This window comes from Protopterus annectens, chromosome 2.part0 (assembly GCF_019279795.1).
Source record: "Protopterus annectens isolate FY-2018-M chromosome 2.part0, PAN1.0, whole genome shotgun sequence".
Taxonomy (NCBI): Eukaryota; Metazoa; Chordata; order Ceratodontiformes; family Protopteridae; genus Protopterus; species Protopterus annectens.
The window spans coordinates 704,381,251-704,404,825 of record NC_056728.1 but is presented as its reverse complement, the minus strand read 5'-3'; the positions used below and the strand labels follow the sequence as shown (position 1 = coordinate 704,404,825).

General features: G+C 44.0%; 1 protein-coding gene across 2 annotated transcripts in view; it reads right to left on the bottom strand.

Annotated features, from left to right (window-relative positions):
* The window catches only part of LOC122793200 (FSD1-like protein), a 913,201-nt gene that overhangs the window by 345,889 nt on the left and 543,737 nt on the right, over nucleotides 1-23,575 (bottom strand). For both annotated transcript variants that reach the window (XM_044061031.1, XM_044061032.1), the window contains exon 8: nucleotides 1,881-1,979. In XM_044061031.1, the coding sequence (XP_043916966.1) occupies nucleotides 1,881-1,979 (99 nt within the window). The remainder of the gene's footprint in view (nucleotides 1-1,880; nucleotides 1,980-23,575) is intronic.

Below are 23,575 nucleotides of genomic sequence, written 5' to 3'. Positions count from 1 at the left end.
GAGCTGGGGGGGGACTCCGTCCTTGGGGCCGACCTAACCTTGGGAGGGGGAGCCGCCAGAACCGAGTGATCTGGGGATCACTTCTTGGGCCTATCCTTATGGTTAGGAGGCTTATCTCCATCCCTGTGCCTCTTGGTGGGAGCTTGAGTCCCAGAGGCTGGGACGGAAACAGCCAAGGAGACCGAGGCAGAAGACGCCTGTGCCTTGGTGGAAGGAGAGGGAAGAAGCCATTTTATGATTAACTTGTTTCTCCTATCAGTGCCCGGGAATTAAACCCGGCAAAGATGGAACAGGTCATCTCCAAGTGGGCTTCTCTCAAGCATACCATGCACAGAGTGTGGCCATCGGCTGGGGAGAGCTTATGGCCACACTCCGTGCACTTTCTAAACCTGGATTTTGGGGTCTCAGACATAACTGAAAGGTACTGAGAAGTCCAACAAAAAGCCTGCACACACACACACGCTGATAGAAAAGGAAAAATAGGGACTTTTTATTTATTTATTTTTTTGAACAGACAGGACTGCGCGGTAGGAGAAGGTAGAAAAATAGAAAAGGTAAACTTTAGGAGAGAAAATCAGGCAAAAGGGTTTAAAGAAGCAACACTTACCCAAAAACAGAGCTCAGAACATGGATTGCGACGCAAGCTTAAGGGTGGAAACGAGATCTGAAGGGAAGAAGGAGACAGGGGCATTATGGGTAGGGGAGGAGCTTGGAGCTTGGATCAAGATGCTGAGTATGCGGCCATCAGATCCGTGAACCCACACGTTGAAGACCAAATAAAGACAGCAACTTCAGATCATATTTTAAAAGAAGAAGGAATGGCATCCTGGAAGAAAGCTGTGGAGACTGTATTATTCAAAGAAGGTAAAGACCCATCAGACCCAATGTCATAGAATTATTTCAATTTTAGACCATTATTAAAAAGTGCTTATGTCTATAAGACATATGCTAAGAGAATAGCAAAGACGTCATGTCCAGTGCTATTTGCTCACTGTCTAATGAAATCCATGAATACTGTGGAGATTGTCAAAACTGTCATAAAAAAAAAAAATCACACATTATTTACATGAGTGTTAAACTGATGTACACCTAGCATTACTAAAATACAGGAATACTTCACTGTTCATCATCTTCTTGAGTAGAATCACATTTTCATGATTCACTCAACTTCCTTTTATCATGCTGATATACTAATGTCTATACCCTTTTATCCCTCGCTAGTTTCCCATCAGCAGGCCAAAGGTCAACCAGAACTGGCCATTACAGAAACAGCCATCAGAGTGTGTCAAGATTTCTGCTGCTAAACACTACTCCCTGAGTGCACCGCGCAAAGTGTCAATGAAAGAACATATAATGGGCTGATGGTAGAGTCCATTACCTCCCTTCCACAAGAAACATTCCCACCAAGCATTCCTTTCCTCTGCAGAAGCACTCAGCTGTGGTTTCCCCAGTCTCCACCAGGGAAAAGCACCACCTGGTGTGTCAATAGTGTGCACAACCCCTTCTCCCCCGAGAAAGATGAGTGGGCTACATCCCTTCACTTCCCCTCCTCCCTACCTAGATCCTCAAGTACCACGACTGCTAATCGAATCCAGGTTGCCTGGATCAAAATCAAGCTCCATCCCTCTACACTAAGGATGTCAAGCTTATTGCTTGCACCCTTGGAAAGTCTTTTATTTGACTAGTTTCCTCTATTAACATATTTCATTATGTGTTGACTTTCTACTAGTGTTGCCAATCACTGTTATTATACTTACAAATGTGCAGCAGCCACAAGTACAGATTACCTTAATGGACTAGAACAGTATCATGAGAATCAGTGGGCAAAGAAATACTTTAGCTATCTCAGCCATGCATTACATACTTGGTTAATGACTTACCTTTGGTCTCCAAAGTAACAGGATCAGAGAAGTCTCCAGCCACGGCTTTATTACAAGCTCGTACACGGAAATTCATGTACTTTGAATCGAATTTTAGACCTACAAAAAAACAATACAGAATTTGTAAGACACTGACAACTATCTAGATGCACTCTTCCTTCAGGAAAAAACAAAGCTGAGTAAGACGAGAAGTGAGTTACAGTACTATCAAACAAAAACTAATTTATTATAGAATGAGTCAGGAACAGAATTTGTGCATCTAAAAACTTGTTGAAAGTCAGTAACTTCCAATACTGAGCTCCTTATAACGCAAGTCAATCTGACAGAATAGCAATATGAAGACTACTTTAAAATATGATGGATTCTCTTAAAAAATCATCAATCAAACATAATGCTTTACAGTGCTAGGCTTCCCAGTAAAGTTCTTGACTAGGCTATTGCATACGCTGTCTGCATGTTTTCCCCAAGTCCATATGGGGGTGCTGCCTTGTACTCGTTTCCTGCCACATCTCAAAAACATGCTGTAGAGTGAACTGGTAATCTTTCAAACTGCCCACAGGTAGGGGTGTGTGTGTGTGTGTGTGTGAGCATGCACATACTACAACAGAATGTTGTCGACATCCAGGATTAGATTCCCTACCTTCTACCAACTGAATGCTATGATAGGTTTTGTTTTCCCTGGGACCGAGAAATGGCTCAAGCATTTAACTGAAAAATGACAGAACAAATTAAACACAAAAGAAAATCTTAAGAAATGAATAATCATTTCTACTACTGGAGTGTTACTGTATATTATAAGACATTCTAAATCAAGGATTTGTCAAGCTTAATGAGTAGCAATACATGACAAAAATCCAGTTAGTAAATAAATACTCAATCATTTTTATGATCCAAGACTTTTTTCCCTATAGTTCCACATATTACAACACACACAATCCTAGGAGCAACACAGAATAAATACCAGTTTTGTGAGCTGCAATGGCTTCCTACATAAAAGGATAATTTAACAATCTTTCATCGATTTTACTTGCCATATTTTTAGATGGAATGCATACCTAATAACTGGCATCAACAGTCGTGATTCCAGTGCATACTGGGAGAGTCACGTCTAATCCAAACTTTAGGCCTATTAGCCTTATCTGAATTATTTGTGAAACCATGGAAAGCACCATAATGGAACTTTGCCAAAAAAGTTACAGGTAACCTAATTTTCTTTAAAATGAAACAGTATGGGTTCCCATAAGGGGCAGCTGTGCTTTCTAAACCTAGTGCACTGAAAAATTACATCAGTGTTTAACAAAGGATGTATTGTGCATGCTATTTGTTCCTTGCTATAATCTTTGACATGGTCCTCTGCAAGAAAATTATTGTCAAATTAATAGGAATAAACGTTAACAGATATAATTATTAGACAATATAACACAAAAGATCATTGGGAGGGGTGTAATTTCTCAGCTCTTACTGCAATGTCTAGTTTTGCCCTAAAGGGTTATGTCCTGCCCCCCACTGGAGTATGTTGCTAACAGAAAAAGAGGAAACTTGTTACAGATAACAAAATATGCAGATGACTACAAATTAGGTAACAAGTTAAATAAATAAAGAGATGAACTCCTTTCATGATGGAATAAGATAATCCTCATCTGGTTTAGTCATAATAATCCCTAATTTAATATTAATACATACAGGAAAACATAAAAGTACCTCCCTCGACTACATGAAAAAAGACATGGAAGAGCTCTCGGATCATGTGGCCCAGGCAGGTATGACCCTAGTCCTGAGTAGCATCCTGCCTTCGCCCAGAATGATACCACAGTATAAAGACAAAATGATTGACTTTCAACAATTGGCTAAGCTTCTGGTGTCATTCTTGTATCTGTCTGACTGGGAAGACATGATCGACAAACCACGATGCTTTGCCAGAGATGGTCTGCACCGGTCACCCCTGGGATTCAGGTTACTGGCTAAAGCTCTTGCCACCCCTACAGTGCCTTTTTTAGGCAAGGTTCAAAGGACAAAACCACCACCGTAACAGATATAAGCATGCAAAATCTGAAGGTAATGCTACTCAATGCTAGAAGTCTAAACCTCAAAATGCACTCTCTCGAGGCACTCCTAAAAATGGAGAACATCGATATCTGTGCAGTAACTGAGACCTGGTTCAAGGCTCCAGAGAGCACCCCTGCAATACCAGGCTACAACTCTTACCACACTTTTCGGCCACAAAACCATGACCGAAACACTAAAGGTCAAGGAGTATCCATATTCACCAAGGATATTCACACCTCCAGGCTAGTTGCCCAACACCACAATGCATCTGAAATTCCCCAGGTGCAACTAACACTAGGTAAGACTGCAATCCAAATTGTAGCTTGCTACAGATCCCCCACCATGCCCCAAGATTCTCACTACACCTTTCTAAACTTACTGGAAAATATTAAGATACAACCAAACACCATAATACTGGGCGATTTCAACTACCCTGCCATTAACTGGGAAAACTACTCAGGTACCAACACCTTTTCCCAACGGTTCTTGGAATTCATAAATTCCAGCACCCTGGATGAACTAAATCCATTGTCCCACCAGGGGCTCCAATATCCTAGACCTGGCCATTACCAACATGGGAGATAGATGCTCCACACCAGTGGTCACCCCCTCATTGGTCAGGTCTGACCATAATCAAATCACCCTTGACATCCCAGTGGTCACCCCCTCATTGGTCAGGTCTGACCATAATCAAATCACCCTTGACATCCACATCCAACTCCCACCCCCCAGTAAGGAAACCTCTGTAAAAAACTTCTCCAAAGCCAACTTCATGCTACTGAAGTCAGAAGTGACAAACTTCATGACACCCATGCAGACGGGATCTGTAAGTTCGACTGCTGAATCCTACACTAAGGCACTGTACGAGCACATCCACTTGTGTATGAATCGTGCCATCCCAAATAGAACCAAGATGCTCTCCTCCAAAAAAAGGAAGTCAATCTGGTGGTCCCCTGCTATAAACAAACTATACAACAGAAGGACGAAACTGTTGCAGAAAAGAGGAAAATCCCAGGATGCAAAAAAACTCCCTTACCAGCCTCAGTAAGAAGCTGAGATCCCTCATAAAATCCTCAAAAGCTAGTTACGAATATAAAATTGCCAAAGATTCCAAAGACAACCACAAGGCATTCTATAGTTATGTCAATAATCTAAATGGCAATGCTCAGATCTGCTCTGAGCTACAACAGAATGGCATTAAATATACTGATTCCAAGGATATTGCCAAAATCCTGGCAGATCGATTTAGTGCCAACTTCACCCCCTCTCACCCCCTAAAGGGCCCATCTCAATACAAAAAGATTGCCAAATTCCAGTAATCACGGCCACACAGGTAGAAACCGCACTCTCCAAAGCTAAGAATACAGCATCCATGGGACCAGATGACATCCTGGGCTGTGTACTACATGAACTACAAAATGAACTGGCACCTCACCTTAGTGTCATGTTTAATCATAGCCTCACCTCAGGCTTCGTGCTCACTGAGTGGCGCACAGCTAGAGTTATCCCACTCCACAAGGGGGGGGATCCACCTTGGATCCCGGGAATTACCGTCCCATCAGTCTGACGAGCCTGATCTGCAAGGGCATGGAACGCATTATCATGGAACTTATAAACAAAGACATTGGCAACCTTCTAACACTGGACCCCACCCAATTTGGGTTCATGAAGGGTCGATCTTGTCTCCTGAACCTGACTGACTTCTTCAAATCAGTGTCTAGAGCTGTGGATGAGAGTAAGGCAGTCCACACAGCCTATATGAACCTCGCCAAGGCCTTCAACACCATCCCCCATTCTGAAATCATAGATAAACTTACTAAGCTGGGCATAAATCCCTATGTCACTCGATGGGTTGCCAACTAGCTTACTGACAGAACCCAGACTGTAAAAGTAGTCGACTCCAAATCCAGCTCCAGACAAGTGACAAGTGGAGTACCTCGGGGTTCAGTCCTGGGACTGCTCTTGCTTGGCATTTACTTCTCTGAAGTACAGGCCAACACTAAGGGACTCTGGCTAACAAAGTTCACAGATGACTGCAAACTGGGAGCCATTACTGAATCCCCAAATCCCCAAATGATGTGGATATTCTACAAAAGGGCCTTACAGAAACAGATGCCTGGTGCCAGAGCCATGGGCTCCAGCTTAATGCAAAGAAATGTATAGTTATCCCCTTTGGAAAAAAACATGTACCCATGAATTACCACATAGGTGGCAGTACACTAAACACTGTGTGATGAGAGACTTAGGGACACAGGTGGACAGTGGTCTCACCTTCGATAACCACATTGCCACAACAGTCAGGAAATCCTTCTATGTGGCACACTTCATCACTAAGGGCTTTTCATCCAAAAAAAGAGGTCAGTGTCCCACTGTACTCATCCCTCATTAGACCCATTATAGAGTATAACGTCCCGTTTGGTATGTACCTCACAACACGTCTGCAACAGCTGGAAAGGCCGCAGAAATACCTCACTAAAAGAATCACAGGCCTAAGGTAAATGCCATATGCTGACCGTCTAAAAAACCTCCGGCTATACTCTGTGGCATATCGTCTACTCAGAGGCGATCTCTGCTTAACATATAAGGCCATGTCAAACCCTGAGCTGTTGGATATGCTCCACTTAAAGAAATCCCAATCCCTCAGAGCCATACGCTCCAGGGATCTAAACCTTGTCATCACAATGAACAAAACATGCTGGAGGGATATGTTCCTGACCCAGAGACTCCCTATACTCTGGAAGACTCCCTATACTCTGGAATAGACTGCCCATACATGGCAAGCAGAGTGCTTCCTTGGCCCTCTTCAAAAGGAACCTTGATGATTGGATGGGAGATAGGAAATTCACCCCGGGAATCATGTCAGTCACCCTGCTAGACAGGGGTCCAGGGAAGTAAATATTGTAGGAAGAAATATCCAGGGAATTGTTATGGCTAAGCTTGCAAAGGCCCTAGGGCCGATAGCCTAGTACCAACCTATGAAAATGAAGCTTGCAAATGGATGTAAGTTTCAATTGTAAAAATAAATGGTTAAATGAGAAGAACTTTAACTGGGCATTCAAGCAAAAAAATCACTAGTTTTAAACAGCTGCATTAAGATATAAAAATTGAATTACTCATATACTGCTAAGCTTCCAGTTATTCAAGCTAAACTACTTTCCTGGCACAATGTCGCCTCTTCCTAGAGTATATTTCTTCTCTCTACGAATGTCACATATAATGAAATGCTCAGGTAAAATGATGCATTCAGTACAGTGAAAACGTCATGCTTGCATCCTTGATATGGAGCAATATACAATCCATCACCACTAGGGCCTTGTCACTCAATCACAGCAGTTCAAAATGTCAACTTACCTACAGCTATAAGCTAACAAAGAAGTGGTGCACTAACTTATTCACAGAATGCAAGGCTAACGGCAACATGATGACCAGGGCAAATCACCACGCAAACACACTCCTACACGTTGAATCAGTGAACTTGTTAGTTTTAATTCAGACCAAACATTTAATACTACATTGAAGACCTCACACAAGGTACTCAGAACTACAATTTTATATTACAAAACTAACAGATTTTAACTCCATTTCAGCATACTGCTGCTAAATGGGCCATATACTACATGCACAGACACATAATTAAATAATCTGAGTGTCTAAACTAAAAGTATAGCTCACAATCTTGTAGTTATCGCAGAAGAAAAACTTAATACTCCTTTCATTTTGCTGCATATTTAGCTGTTTTAATTTAAAGCTTCATGTTATGCTTATCAACACATGCAGCTTTTACATGAGAGAACTTTCTGTACACACAGGGCAAAGGTTAGCAGCGATAGATCAGGTGGATATGATCTTACTGAATTGCTATCTGGATTAGACTACAGACTTGTGAATTGAAACTTTCAGCCTTTTACTAGTGTTTACTGCACTAGGGAAACTACACAGTAGTCTATCCTTCTCTCTCACTCACTCACACACACACACACACACACACACACACACACACACACACACACACACACACATATATACGTATATATACATACTACTTCCCTCAAACTCTGGTTTGTGGCTTTTCTTTAGAATGGGAAACTTGGTTTTACAAACATTCTGCACTTTGACACTTTTATCTTGTAATGACAGTTAAAATTTTGTTTAACTTTGCAGGCAGGGTTAAAAATCAGCACAATACTCTCTACTGGCTTTGTTACACTTTCTATGCACTTGAGGTAAAATATAGAAGCAACTCAAAAGGAGCCCCAAGGAGCACAGAAAACATGTTGGTAAATGATGATAAAGCTCAGATTTCCTACGTCTCCAAAAACATGATTTCACTGATTTACACTGTACTCACTGCTGCTGCACTGGTCATATTTCATAAGGCATACACGTGATTAATTTTAGGAGGAAGAAAGTTTAACCCAATTTCAATACACAGCGGTTTCTCAAGAATACGAGTAGCTTAAACAGATTCTCTTAACTAAGCCCACTCAAAGTAGCCAAAAAAGTAACATTACACTCTTCCATAATATCACTCCCACTGATCCCCTGGATATAGCTAATATTTTAAGACAAATCAGTTTTATGGCTAACTTTATCCCACCTAGCCACACTGTTGCTCCCACTATCCCTGAAAATTTAGTCTCCCCTGAAATTGCCTTGATCAAGTCTTAGAATCCCTGTCAAAGGCTAAAAATAACACTTCCATAGGACAATAACAAACCAGGTTGCATTCTCAACACAGCCAAGTATATACTATCCAACAATCTACTTAAAACTTTTCAATCTCAGCTTGTCTACAAGGTTTGTGTCTGATGCCTGGAGAACAGCCAATGTGACTGCCCTATACCAGCCTTATATAATCAAAGCCATAGAACACATCATAGAGAGACTCATTTATTTAGACCTAGGCAACTTAAGTGAACTATTCTCAACTAAGTTTGGTTCTGTGAAGAGTAGGCCTTACCTCCTGAACCTAGCAAGCATCTTTGGAGAGGGTACACAGGCTGTGGACAGTGATCCCTCTAAGCACACTGCCTAACTACAGTTTTGGCAATGGTCCCTTTTTGCACACTGCTGGAAGAATACCGAGGGTGGGGCAAAGGGGAAGCTTCCCTGGGAGCAAAGTGTTAGAGGGCATCAATGGCAGAACCTGAACAGTCTTCAGTGCATACTGACAGTAAGAAATAAATGGTGGTGCTGCATTTGCAGTCAGAACTGAAGTGCTGTAGTACTCTGCGTGTGGCATAAACTGTGGCAAGCAGTTAGTTACAGTGTAAAAGTAAGTAATTTTCTGTTTGTTGTTCCTTAATGTAAACCGAGTGCAAAATACCTGCTTATCTCTATCTGTCCAAGGCTTTTGAAAATATTCCCCATACTGGAATTATCAACAAGTTAGGCAAACAATGTAAACCTCTATACTGTACACAGACTGCAAAGTGGCTATCCAACAGATCCTAGGCTGTGAAAGTTGCTGGTATACTCTCATGTAAAACTGTAATAAGTGAGGTCATGATCCATGCTAGGCCCTCTCCTGTTTGGCATTTGTTTTGCATTTTGCAGACATTTAAGCCAATACCCAAAAAATGTGGGTGACCAAGGTAGATGTTGACTCCAATCTGGATACTGCTACCTCTATTCTTCCAGTGATACTGAACAGCTCCGAATATGCACATATGTGGTGCACTGAAAACAGTCTAAAGTTAAACAAAGAAAAGTAAAGAGTAACTGAGTTCAGTAAAAAAGCTGCTCCCACTTCATATGTTAAAAAGGGCACCCTCTTCAAGAAGAGATGGTCATAAGAGACATAAATACTTAAGCTCTCCCTCATTTGATCATCATGTTTACACCACAGCCAGGAAATCTTTCTATAAGGCCCAGTTAATTACCAAGAAAATATCTCCAAGTGCCAAAGAAGTCATACCACCCCTGTATTTTCCCTTATCAGACCCCATCATGAAATATAATGTTCCATTTGTTAAGTACCAGTTCATTCATATTGCTTGACTGGAAAGGCCCTAAAGATTTGTAAAAAAAAAAAAAAAAAAAAAAACACAAAAGGAGAAGAAAGAAAAAAAGGTATCTCAAGTTCAACTATGCTGAAAGATTAGCACAAAGCACAACTTTCCTTATATTCAGTAACCTACTGGCTACTCCGAGGCAACCTACGTCTAGCTATTTTTCGAGCCACGAAAGAGCCAGTCTAATTTGGTCTCCTATTGCTTTGCAAAACACATATAGTAGAGACCTAAATCCACACAACCAAACAAAACTATTTGGAGGGACTAGTTGCTAAAAACACCTTATTCCAAGCCAATGGAATGAGCTGAAACCACATGACAAAACCAGCACTACTCTGGCATCTTTAAGGCTAGACTTGATGACTGGATAGATAGACAAAAATTTACATCAGGCTATGCAAAGCCCTGCTCAATATATGGGAGGCAAGCATTATTAAGTGCTTGGCTAGGGTGTTTGCTTAATGGTATCTACGGCTAAGCATCTTATACCTCCTATGGTATCTATGGCTAAGCATGTTATAGCTCCTATAACCTCTTGCCTAATATTATTCCTATACTTCCATGTAGAACAGAAAAGAAAGTTTATTTTTTTTTATAATTTTAAATGTGTAGTAGCTTTCAAAGGTTATGAATACTTAAGCAGATTATCCTCGCTAAGCCATCAGTTATACAAATACAAAGATGCTCCCTGCTAGCTAAGCAAATAAGCAGAGCACCTTTTACCAATGTTCATTCTGCTGTGCTGTCTAAAAATTCAGTCACTCTAAGGGAGCTCTGGGTGTTTATACTCTAACTTCAAATACTGTATCCTGAGTTTTTGAAAAAAATCAAGTTTTCAAGGTTTTAATAAATGCTCATATCTCTGCAGCCTTAAGGGCTATTAACAAAATATAAAATAGCAAACTGTTCAGCACAATAAAATCTTTAGAGTGGTAGTGTTCATTACATCGCAAGTATTAAACTAGATTTTATAAGTTATAATAAACATAGAAAGAATTACATACTTACTAACTTCGCATCTGTGCTACGCAGTGTTATTCATCACAAATAGGTCTTGGATCCAACCTCCGATCCGAGCCGGCAACTGTCACGACAGATCCAGAGCTCAAGCTCCACTCCTTCCCATGATCCCTTGTTACCTTGTAACCCTCAGGTCAAGTTTGCTAACTAGTGGAAATGCAGAACAAACTGTGTAAAAGAACAAAACACTCTAACCCCAGCCATTCCAGCCTCGCCAGAACCCCCAGAAGGAAGGGGAAAGGAGTGCGGGAATGTGATGAATGAGGACACTGAATAGCACAGATGCCAAGTTACGGTTAGTACATAACTCTTTATCTGATGCTATCCGTTGTCATCATTCACCACGAATGGGCCACAGTCCCCAGCTACTATGTACCCTGGGTGGCCTCAAGAAAGGATATGTCGGAGCACGGAGGAACCAAAGGAAGCCCTATTCCTAGACACTAAGTCCAATCTGCAGTGTGAAATGAAAGTGTGTGGAATAAACCAAGTTGCAGCAGCAAAAATCTCATTCAGGGAAATTCCAGCCAAGAAGGCTGAAGACACAGCAACAGACCTAGTAGAATGGGCCTTAACTGGTCTGGATAATTCCAAATGCTTACTATCACAAATGAAGAAAATACAACTAGCAATCCACCTGGAAATAGTAACTTTGGAAACTGCCTGGCCCTTTCTGTTTTGAGAAAAGGCCAGAAAGAGGTGGCCAGACTTCCTACATTCCTCAGTCCTTTTTAGATAAAAACGCAATTGCCTGTGGATGTCTAAACAATGCAATATATAGTCTCCTTTATTAGAGTAATTAGGGAAGAAGACTGGTAGTTGAATCGATTGACTGAGGTTAGCCTCCGAAGCCACATTGGGAAGAAAGGAATGATTTGTTCTAAGGGGCACCCTGTCCTAATGAAAGATCATGAATGGAGGCTTAATGCTAAGAGCTTGAAGTTCCGAGACCCTTTTAGCAGAGGTAATGGGCATTAAAAAGGCCATCTTCCAAGTAAGGAATTTAATGTCACAACAAACAGCCGGTTCAAAGGATTTTTGCATCAGGGACTGCAGCACCAATGTCAAATCCCAAGGCGTGGATAGATCTTTAATAGGAGGTCTAAGGAGAAAAACTCCTTTCAGAAATCCTTTGCGCAGCTTAGAAGAAAAGGTAGACTCCTCGTTCAGATGGAAATTAGAGATGGTCACTAGTTTACTGGTAGAAAAAACTCGCCCCATCCTGAAAAAGGAAAGATAAGAAGAGTAAAATATCAGGAACAGGGGCCGAAAAAGGATCCAGATTATGTTGTCTAGTCCAAATAGAAAACCTTTTCCATTTGCTAGAATAGACCTTTGTAGATGGCTTTTGAGAAACCAAGACAATGCTCTTCACTGGGGAAGGAAGCCTGAACTGCGAAAGGATTACTGGAACTAGAGAAACCATGCGGTTAGACCAGGGATCTGCAACCTGTGGCTCTGGAGCCGCATGTGGCTCTTCCACCCTTCTGTAGTGGCTCCCTGTAGCTTTAAAATATAATGGCCACTCTGCCACATGACACGCACGCATGCACACACACACACACAATTACCCCGTAACTGTACAGATTTTTGCCTCATATTTGATCTGTTTCTCAAAATTTTGTTTTTTTCTGGCAAATCATTGAGGGCTGAAATCAGAAAATATAGATAGATATTTGAGTTTCAGACTTCAGAAAATTCATGCTAATGCAAAACGTGTTATTTTATCAACTTTCTAAGTTTGTAAGAGCAATATTTAAAAAGTGTCCCTATTTTTGGACCTTTGTCCTCCCATTATTTATGGCTTTATCCAGATTTCTTGCAAGAGGTTGAGAGGAATGAGTCACACACATACACATGGATTTTAAATATTGCTCTTATATAGTTCTTTTATATATAGTATAATAACCAATATAAGACTTTATACACTGTGTTATCTTCATTTTAGGGGTCAAATAATTTTTGTGGCTACAGATGAATTTTATTTTGTGGGAGAGGGGCCAAAATGGCTCTTTTGATAGTGAAGGTTGCAGACAGTAAAGTTGTGTACACTTACCATAAATGTAGATGTGATGACTGCAACAGCCGAACATTTGGGTTATCTGCCTGCAGGTAGCCCTCAGCCGGCCTGAATACCAGAGTCTTGGGATTTCTGCATCGGACGCTGTCATTTCTTCCATGACGTCAGGTCGTCAGGGGTATAAAATATGCAGCCGACGCCATTACATCAGTTTTTCTTGCCCCAGATGTCAGGTGCCCCCACAATAGGAAGCAATTACATGGTATGGAACACCCCCAGCAAAAAGCAAATACACATGATATAAGATATGGCAAACAAAAAAGATAGGTAAAAGTAAAGTCAGGGGGCTGGAGGGAGGGTAACCAGGACTGCAACAGTGAATACACTTGAACATCTCCATTTATGGTAAGTGTACACAACTGTACTATGTTCTTCGTGTTTCACTGTTGCAGTCATCACATTTGCGTTGATTCCCAAAGCTAAGGAAGGGTGGAGGTAGTTAAGGAGCATTAGGGCTAGCAATCAGGCCCTGGAAGACTGCTGTGGCAAATCCAGCTCTAGATTTAGAAAAGATAGGTAAGTGGCAATGCTTGGTGAAAGTATGTACAGAGCTCCAGGTTGCAGCTTCCAGGATGTCCCTGGTAGGGACTCCTCTGAGAAATGCAGCAGAGGTAGATGCAGCCCTAGTGGAATGTGTTCTTAACCCCTGTGGGGTAGGTTTTCCATGGTGTTTGTAGCAGAAATGGATGCAGTGTGCTAAGCATTTAGAAATGGTTTGCTTTGAAATGGCCTTCCACTCTGCTCCTGTAGCAAAGCTGACTAGCAGCTGGTCAGATTTTCTGAGAGGCTTAGTCCTGTCCAAATAGAATCTAAGCTGTCTGTGCACGTCCAGAGAATGGAGTATCCTTTCCCCTTTATTCTGAGGGTTAGGGAAAAACAGGCAAGTGAATGGACTGGTTTACAGCCACACTAGACACCACCTTGGGCATAAAAGATGGGTTAGTCCCGAGGGAAACCCTGTCTGCATGGAAGATAATGAAGGGTTCCACTGCCATACGGGCCTGCAGTTCAGACACTCTTCTTGCTGAAGTGATGGCTAGAAGTAAAGCTGTTTTCCAAGAGAGGAATTTCAACTCTGCTGTAGCAGCCGGTTCAAAGGGGGGAAGAGCAAGTTTTTTCAATACAAAGTTAAGGTCTGAGGCTGGAGTGGGAGCTCTCCTGGGGGAGGGGGTCTTAAATTTTTGGCTCCTCTAAGGAACTTGTTTACCAGAGGAAAAGATATGAGGGGTGGCTCAGTATTATAATGAGCTGAGATGGCTGAGGCATGAATCTTAATTGAAGAGAATGATAGATTACTTAATAGAAATGCTCCACAAGGGCCTAACAGAAGAGGTAAGCTGGGCACCGTTGTGCCCATCCCCTGAGACTGGCTCCAGGAACAGTATTTTTTCCACTTTTCTGAATAGGATTTTCTAGTTCTAGGCCTCCTTGCCTCAATAATGACATCCAGCACTTGCTTACTAAGGGTTGCTAGAGGTGAGCTCAAGGGATTAGCCAGGCTGCCAAGTTCAGGGTTTGAAGCTGATGGTGCAGAATATGGCCCGCCTGCTGGGACAGCAGGGAAGGGGTCTGGGGCAGGTGCCATGGTTGTAGTACTGTCAGACTGCGCAAAAAAGGGTACCAGTGCTGACGTGGCCAGTCTGGTGCAATCAGGATTGTCCTTGGCTTGTCCTGTTTGATCTTTAGTAGAACCTTCGAGAGGAGAGGCAGAGGGGGAAAGGCATAGACTGAGAGGCTTTCCCAGGTAAAGGACATGGCATCCACATTCCAAGCTTGACTGTGGGGAGTTCTGGTACAGTATTTGTTCAATTGATAGTTCTGAGGGGAGGCAAACAGGTCCACCTCTGGAGTCCCCATCTGTTCCTCAAAAGCTTGAATATTTTGGGTTCCAGTTTCCATTCATGTGGGTCCATGAGATTTCTGTTTAAGTAGTCTGTCAGTGACTTTAGTTTGCCTGGCAGGAATAGAGCTTGTAGGTGCATTTGGTTGCTCAAGGCTGTGTTCCACAGAGCCATGGCTAGTCTGCAGAGTGGGTAGGAATGGGTTCCCCCCCCTGCTTGTTTATGTACCACATAACTGTGGTGGTGTCTGTTTTTACCAATAGTTGTCGTGGAAGAATGAGGTCTTTGAAGGCTGTCAGAGCATTCTGTACAGCTAACATTTCTTTTTGATTGCTATGCAGGTGCATCTGCTTTGGGTTCCATTTGCCCTGAATGCACTACCCTGCCATGTGAGCCCCCCATGCACAGTCTGATGCATCTGTTGTTAGGGTTTGGGCAGCAGGGTGTAGAGTGAAAGGGAGTCCCTTGTTGTGGTTGCAGGCCTCAGCCCACTAAAGGAACTCTGCCCTTAAACAAGGAATGATAGGAATTATTGTTTCCAGGTCCTGGGAATGCTGACACCACAGACTTTTTATATACCATTGAAGTTTCCTCATATGCAGTCTTGCATATGGAATTAAAAAAAATGCAAGAGGCCATGAATCCCAGAGCTTGCAGTACTTTCCTTGCAGACAGCTGGGTTTTGTGGCCAATAGGTTGAAGTAGGTTGTCAAATAAATTTTTTTGGAGTGAGGAATGCCATCTGGGAAGTTGTGTTCAAGCTTGCTCCTAGGAATACAATTTATTGGCAGGGTACTAGGTGTGATTTCTTTTCAATGATGGTGTACCTCACTGAGGTTAGAAGTCTCTTTACAAATGCCAGGTGCTGTAATAGCAATTCCTGACTTTCCGCCTGAATCAGGCAATCGTCCAAGTATGGGTAAATCTGAATACTTCTCTGCCTGCAAAATGCCAAAATGCAATGGCTGGAGCTAGGCACTTTGTGAATACCCTGGGCGCAGTAGATAAGCAAAAGGGAAGTGCAGATAACTGATAGTGCATAGAGCCTGCCCTAAAGCTTAGGTATTTCCTGCAAGATTCCCTTATAGGGATGTGCAGGTAAGTCTCTTTTAAGTCTAAGTCTACCAGCCAGGAATCCTTGGCTAGCACAGGAAGCAGCTGTTGGAGAGTTAGCATTTTGAATTTTGGAATCACCAGAAAGGTGTTGAGAATAGACAGATCCAGGATAGGACACCAGGAGTTTTCTCTTCTGGGAACCAGGAAAAGTCTTGAATAAAAGCCTTGTCCCCTTTGCTCTGCTGAGACAGGTTGAATAGCCTTGATGCCGAGGAGAGAGAGTACTTGCTTTTGAGCCTCCGCCCACTGGTTTGGGGGGAGGTCTGGCCATCCACTGAGGGTTGGGAGTGAGTGGAAGTGGAATCTGTATCCTAGGGAGACAATGTTTAAAACCCATTTGTCTTGGGTAACGTATTCCCAGTTTTTTTGCATGCAGAGTGAGCTTTCCTCCTAAAGGTGTAAGTAGTTGAGCAAGGCTTGGAGGAGTTAAGGATAAGTCATTGTGCAATTTTACCATAGGGGGGTGGCTTACTACTCCCTGCTTTGGAAGTGGGAGCACCCCACTGCTTAGATCTGTGCATAACCTGAGACTGAAGTCTTGGTGGTCTGCTGCCCCTGGGTTTGGACTGAGAAGGCCTGGAAGGGACTGAAAAGGACCAGTTCTTTGAAGGCCAATGCCTACTGAATCTAGGTGGCTGTACTTGCAAGAAATCTTTAACAGTTTGCATAGATTTAGCTTTTTCCTCCATCCCTTTGAGGACGACTTCTGCTTTATTGCCAAATAGGTGCTCTTGGTTTAAGGGTGCATCCAGTAATTTTGCTTTTACATGATCTGGCAAGTTTTGTTCCTTAAGCCAAGCATGCCTTCTAAGTACAGATCCAGTGACAGCAGCCCTGCAAGATGCTTCTAAAGCATCAAAGCCACACTGCAAAGTATGTTTACCAACTTGGTCAGCAGAATGCATTAACTCTTGTAAATCTTTGTGTTCTGCACAGTCAGGAATCTACATACTTTTCTGTTTAATTAGCCCCATAATATGCTGCTGATACTTTAACATATGAAACTGGCAATTGAGGTATATACCTTCTTACCCCATCTGTCTAAAACCCTATAATCCCTGTCAGAAGGGGTAGGATTTTTGGCAGTAGTAGCCTTAATGCCTTTTGGTCCTTGGGAAATGATCTCTGGATCTGCAGTAGGATTCTTGAAAAGGAATTTGTGAGAGTCAGGTACTCTGTAGTATCTGTCAGGTTTTCTGAGAGGGAGCTGGAGGCAAAGTATCTGGGGTAAGGCTGGATTCCAAGAAAACATCATCTACAATCTCCAGAGCAGGAGGGATAGCTAGAGGCATGTGCTGAGGCAGGTTTAAAAATTCCTTGAGTCTCTTTTTGGACTGACACTAGTCCTGGCTTTCCCAGCAAAAATGCTCCCTAAGGGTATATGTAAGGTTTCACCAAAAGAAAAATCTTCTGGAGGGGAAGCAGAGGGAATGGAATTCTCTCCATCAGAATCCTCATAGGTAGATAAGGGTATGTCCTGGTAGTCAGAAGGAACAGAGATATCAGATTCCTGATCAGAAGAATCAGAAGGAAAAGCAGTTCTAGGTCTCAGAGGGGGAATGCTGTCTTCCCCTAATTAAAGTAATAAGGTCTTCAGCCATTCTAATCATTTGTGTTTGAGGCATGTGGGCCTGAGAATGTGTTTTGGTCGTCGGTTTCCTAGGCGTAGTGCGAACGTTAGGCCTGAGGAATTTGGTATTTTTGGCTTGAAACAAAGTCGTCTGTTTAATATGAAAATCGGCATGCCTGAACACACCCTCAGAAGCCAGTGCCTGCACAGCGGCTAAGGACCCATCCAAGGTAGAGACATCCACAGGTTCCATAGTCGAAGAAGCATCTCGCGGCATACCGGACTCCGAATGGGTCTCAGTAGAGGCCTGAGAATATGTAGAAGCGGGCATCAGGGGCTGCGAAAGCGCCTCACTGAGTACCGGTGGACTGGCCACTAGCTTAATGAAGCGTTGTTAGCAGTTTTGGACCTATGCAGTCTGTCTCTGTCTTTATCCTTATGTTTTTTCGGAAGATTGGTAGTCGGATGGCTTAACGAAGCCATTTCGGAGTACGGAGATCAACAGCGAAAGTATTTAGCTACAAAAACAGCACAGTGATGAATAGTTTGGGTGTTGAACAAGGCACAAAACCAACAACGAGGGACGTCGTGGTCTGGGCCTAAACACGTGATGCAGTAAGAATGAAAATCTCTATGAGATATTTGCTTTCCACAGGCAAGAGAATTATTAATTTTTTCTGACATCGGTTAGAGCAAGAAAAAAGTATCGGCAACGGGGTACTTACCTTTTAGAAGACTTCATGTCTGAAACTCGAAAATGAAAATTTCAGGAGTCAGCCGACCAGCACTTGCAAACTGCTTCTGCTTCAGGCACCGCACGGCAAGAAAGACTGATGCAATGGCATCAGCTGCATGTTTTATACCCCTGACGACCTGACGTCATGGAAGAAGCGACAGCAACCTAAATGTGATAACTGCAACAGTGAAACACGAAGAACATCTCTGGGTTAGAGGAAGAGTCCAGAGATCAGGAAGTGGAAGCCCTAAGGGATGGGAAATGAAATCCAGAAGAGGATGCAGTATCCAAGGTGGATACCTCAGATGAGACCTTAGGAAGGAGAACCGCACCTGGCAAGGCCAGAAAGGGGGATGAGGATGAGAGGTGTCTTCAGTGTCTTTCTGTAAGACTTTGGGTATTAGGGGAGGAGGAGGATAAGCACAGAGGAGACTCGGAGGCTAATCGTGAATCAGGGCGCCCCTGGGTGACTCCTCCAATGGAGGGATCAGAGCAAAGTAACTGCTGCATTTCTGATTGGCTGGAGAAGCAAAAAGATCGTAGCATGGTTGACCCCAATGGTCAAATATTCTTCTTGCCACTGACGGATTCGGGGACCACTCATGAGGACTCAGGATAGGCCTGTTGAGTTTGTCGACCAGCAGACTGGAACTTCTGGGAATATGAGTTGCAAGAAGAAAGCACCTGGAAGACATTCTCCATTCCCACACTCTCATGGTCTCCTTGCACAGAGAATAAGATAGTGTTCCCCCTTGCTTGCTGATGTACTAGAGCACTGCCATGTTGTCTGTTTGAATTACTATGGTCCCCAGATGGAGGCACTCCTGAAAGGCTTGCAATGTTAGGACTGTTTTCATCTCCAGGACATTTATGTGCAATTTGGTCTCTGTGGGGGACCACGTGCCTTGAACTGTCCTGCCCTGAAAATGCCCCCCACCCCAACAGGGAGGTGTCCATGGTCACTGTGGCCTTGTGCAGGGAGGACAGAATGGCCTGCTTAGAAATAGGTCCTGAAACTGAAGCCACCAAGCAAGATGATTCCTGCACACCTGAGTTAAATTTATCATCATGGGCATGGGCTGTGACAGAATGGACCACTGGACTGCTAGAGTCCACTGGAGAACTCGCATGTGATACCTGACGAGAGGCACCAACTAAATGGCTGCCATCATCGAACCTAATGCTTAGAGAATCAAGTGTACTGACTGACATTCTAGCTGCAGCAAAAGAGAGACCTGACCTCAAATGAGTTGGACCCTGCGAGGAGGCAGTGCTGTAGGCTCCGACACTGTGTTCAGCTGAACCCCGAAGAATTCCGGATTTTGGCATGGAACAAGGTGGGACTTGGGAAGACTTGACTGTGATGCCTAGATGCTTAAAAAAGCCAAGGACATATCTGGTGACCATAGACAGTTGATGCCTTGTGGGAGCCGTGAAGAGCCAATCATCGAGATATGGAAAGGCCTGGAAACCCTACAGTAGGAGAGATAAGCTGCAACCACTGCCATGCATTTGGTAAACACCAGAGGGGCTGTGGTGAGTCCAAAGGACAGGGATCTGAACTGGTAATGACTGCCCCCTAACCAAAAGCACAAGTGTCTCCTGGAGCATCTGTCGATCTTTATATGATGGTACAAGTCCTTCAGATCCACTGAGCACATTCAATTTTCCTTGTGCAATAGAAGCAGAATGGACTGTACAGTGACCATCCAGAACTTGGACTTCTTGACAGACTAATTTAGCTCACTGAGGTCCAGAATTGGATGCAGGTCCCCGATCTTCTTTGGCACCAAAAAGAAGCAAGAATAAGTTCCGGACCCCCGTTGTCCTGTTGGGACCTCCTGGATGGCTCTTTTTTGAAGAAGATCTTGCACCTCAATGCAGGCCAACTCCCTTTGGCGAGGTGGAACATCTGGGAGAATTTTTCGAATTGGAGGAGGCTGGGAAATTTTTTGAATTGGAGGAGGCTGGGAAAAGGGAATGGAGTAACCCCTGGAAATGATTTTTAGCACCCACTGATAGGAGGTGAGACTTGTCCAGGCTAGTGAGTGAAGGTAGAGTCGACCCCTGATTGCCTCCAGAGCAGGACAGTCTGGCAGCATCTCAGGAACGCTGAAAGGCTTCTTCAAGAAGGGTTCCCAGTAGCCCTGGTTCTGTGGAGCCCTCTGCCCCTGGGGAGTCATCTCCCAATGAATCTCCTGCCCCGGCTATTGGAAGAGAACTCCAAGGTGGGGAGCTTTCTGAAAGGAAGACCGAGTCTACCAGAACCAAAATTTCTTACTTCTCCTCTGGGTCTTAGAAAAGGACCATTGGGGAGTAGAAAACTAGATCCCTACCATGAACAGAGTCTTGCCCTCCTGCTCGCTGCATGTCAAAGTTTCCTTAACAGATGGTCCAAACAAGGTGGATCCATCAAAAGATGCCCTGGTTGAAGGGTTTTGCAAACCTGCATAGGCGAAGCCAGGCATGCCATTGGATGGCAATGCAGGTGCCTGCCTCTCAACAGGTGGCCACCACAGAATTAGAGATCAGCCTCATTGAAGCAGTAGCCAAGAAAGTTAGAGTAGACAGCCCCAGAGAGACTTCCTTAAGGATCTCCACAGGCAACAACTCTGATAGGGAGGTGGTGAGCTCCAAAACCAAATCCCTCTAAAGTCAGGTAAACTGGGCCAAATAGGTTGTTGGTCTCAGTATGAAGGTAGCTGAGGCAAGCACCTGCTTTCCAAAGTGGTCAGTCATCTGAGACTCCCTATTCGGGGGATGTACCGAAGAGCTTTGTTCCACTAGTTCCTTCTTAGTAGCAGCGGCCATCATGATAGCATCAATGGGGACCCCTTTGCTCCAAAAGGATCTATCTTTGGGAGGACAGAAGAATTTATCAGCTCTCATGGGCACTGGTTCCACCACGTCCGGTTCCTTCCAAGCCCTGCTGGCGATAAGGTTCACAAGCACATCAGCAGGAGGACACCCAGGTAGAAGATGGGCCCATCCCAAAGGCCTTCAGGAACACAGACTCCTCCAAAGACAGGGATGGGGAATACCACCTACCTCTCTGTTTAAGAACCTCAAGGATGTCCTCAAAGGAAACCTGCTCAGGCGGGAGTCTGGGGGACCAGTCTTCCTGCTCGAAGTCCATATCCTCAGTGAGGGTTTATCTGGGGGAGTCCAAGTGCCTCCTCTTGCACAATCTCTTCAGAGGATCACTTCGTAGGGGGTTCCTCCATAGTGGGCTCAGGGGAGGACTCGAAAGAGACTGGTAACCCCAAGTTGGGCAGTGCCCATCTGAAGGTGCTCCTGGAAGGGCGGACCCTGGACAGATGAGGAGGCCTCAGCACCCAAACCAGAGAAAGACTGGGTGCACTTATAGAAGGAGGAGAGGTAACTGGCAAGCTGGACAAGGTACTCTCTACAGCCTGGAAGACTGACAGGCTGGATGAAGCACCTCTCCCCTCCCCTGCGGCCAGGGCCACCTGTGAAGAGGGAAGGGAAGCTGATGCAGCACCAATGCCCCCTGACAATATCGGCCCCAAATTGTCCAATTCTGAAGCCCTCCAGGGAAAGGGAACAGTCTGAAAAATCTGGATGTGCCTCATGATCCGACAGCAATGGAACAGAGCCAGCTAGGGACCCTGACAGAGTTGAGAAGGGGGGAATACCCGACAAAGTCGGACTCTCACTGGAAATTCTCTGTTCCTGACATTCCAAACTCGGATGGATTGGAAAAGGAGAATGGAGTCCTGTCGATGGGGAGAGTCCCCTGACAACTTGGGCAGGGGACAGTAGCAAGTCCAACTCCATTTGAGCCTTGAGGTAGCTCCTCATCATCCTATCCATGCCCAAGGGAAGGAGACTTCTGGAAGATCTGTATGAAACTGAAGAGTGGCCAGATCTAGCAGGAGATCTGTCCTTGGGTCCCTACAGCCCTATGGTCCCAGGAAGGGGATCTGCTCTGACAAAGCAGATCAGACTTCCTGTAGGATCAAGATGGGGAACTTTTGAATTATTATAGGATCCAACAGAACTGTCAGATCAGACAGTCTAGTACAATCCGAAGTCTTTGAAGGCGTGCCTGTAGGATATGACAAGCTGACTGGATCCGGAGACTGCTTGCACCTACTTGGATCCGAAGACCTCCGCTCAGTGGACGTCTTGGATTCAACAGACTGATCTGAGGCTTTCGGAATGGTGGGTCTTGCATCAGAAGCCGAAGAAGATGGATTCAGATCTGGGGATCTGCTATCAGACAGCCTCAGCTTCTTAGAGTGGGATGAAAAGGAGGACCCTCCCCCGGAAGGAGGGAAGGCCTCTTTTTTGGTTCCTGTGAGGGCTTAGAAGAGGAGTCCGAGGGCAAAGGACCCCCTTCAGAAGAAGTTTATTTACGGCATTCCACAAGGGCCTTGGGGTTGAATGCAGCACAAATGTCACATTCAACCTCCAGGTGCGCCGATCCTAAGCAATAAAAACACTCCTCGTGTGAGTTGGCACATGCCATCTTCCGACCGCACAAGCAGCATCTCTTAGACCCAGAGGGTTTTGCCAGCCATGCCAGCAAAAAAGACTCATACACCCACACACACACACACACACACACACACACACACACACACACACACACACACACACGCTCCAGCAACAATCCAATAACTAAATGATGTTTAACTTATTAGTCTAACCAAAGAAAGAATTATAATCTCTACTACTCCCCCCCCCCACTAACTACTAGAAAAAAGGGGCGGGAAAAAAACTGCAAGGGGTAGGAAACCTAACTAAACAACCGGTTAGAATGCGGGAAGGGAGGTAATGAAGCAAAACTATCTAAAACTAACCAAAACAGGAAAGAAATAAACTAAAACCCAAAAAGAGAAAGCACTTATCTGTGACCAACAGCCTGAGGTCTGTGGATCACGTCCGAGCATTTCATTGGCAAACGAGATTTGAGGGTTAGAAGGTAGCAAGGGATCACGGGAAGGGGAGGAGCTTGGATTTGTCTGACAGTTGCCAGCTTGGCTCCGAGTTCGGATCCAAGACCCATTCGTGATGAATGATGACAAGGATAGCATCAGATCAAATATGAATTTTGTAATATTTTTAAACAACTTAAAATAGCTCATTAACCATTAAAGCTACATGTTGTTTGTCCATCTGTGAGCTTTTGTATGAGGCTATGCAGTTATGATTGTGTTACCTGGTTGTTGATACTTTGTATGTAGTACAGTTTTGGAATTATTAATGCAAATAAGAACAGTCTATGTTAGATGCCTAGAGGTGTTAG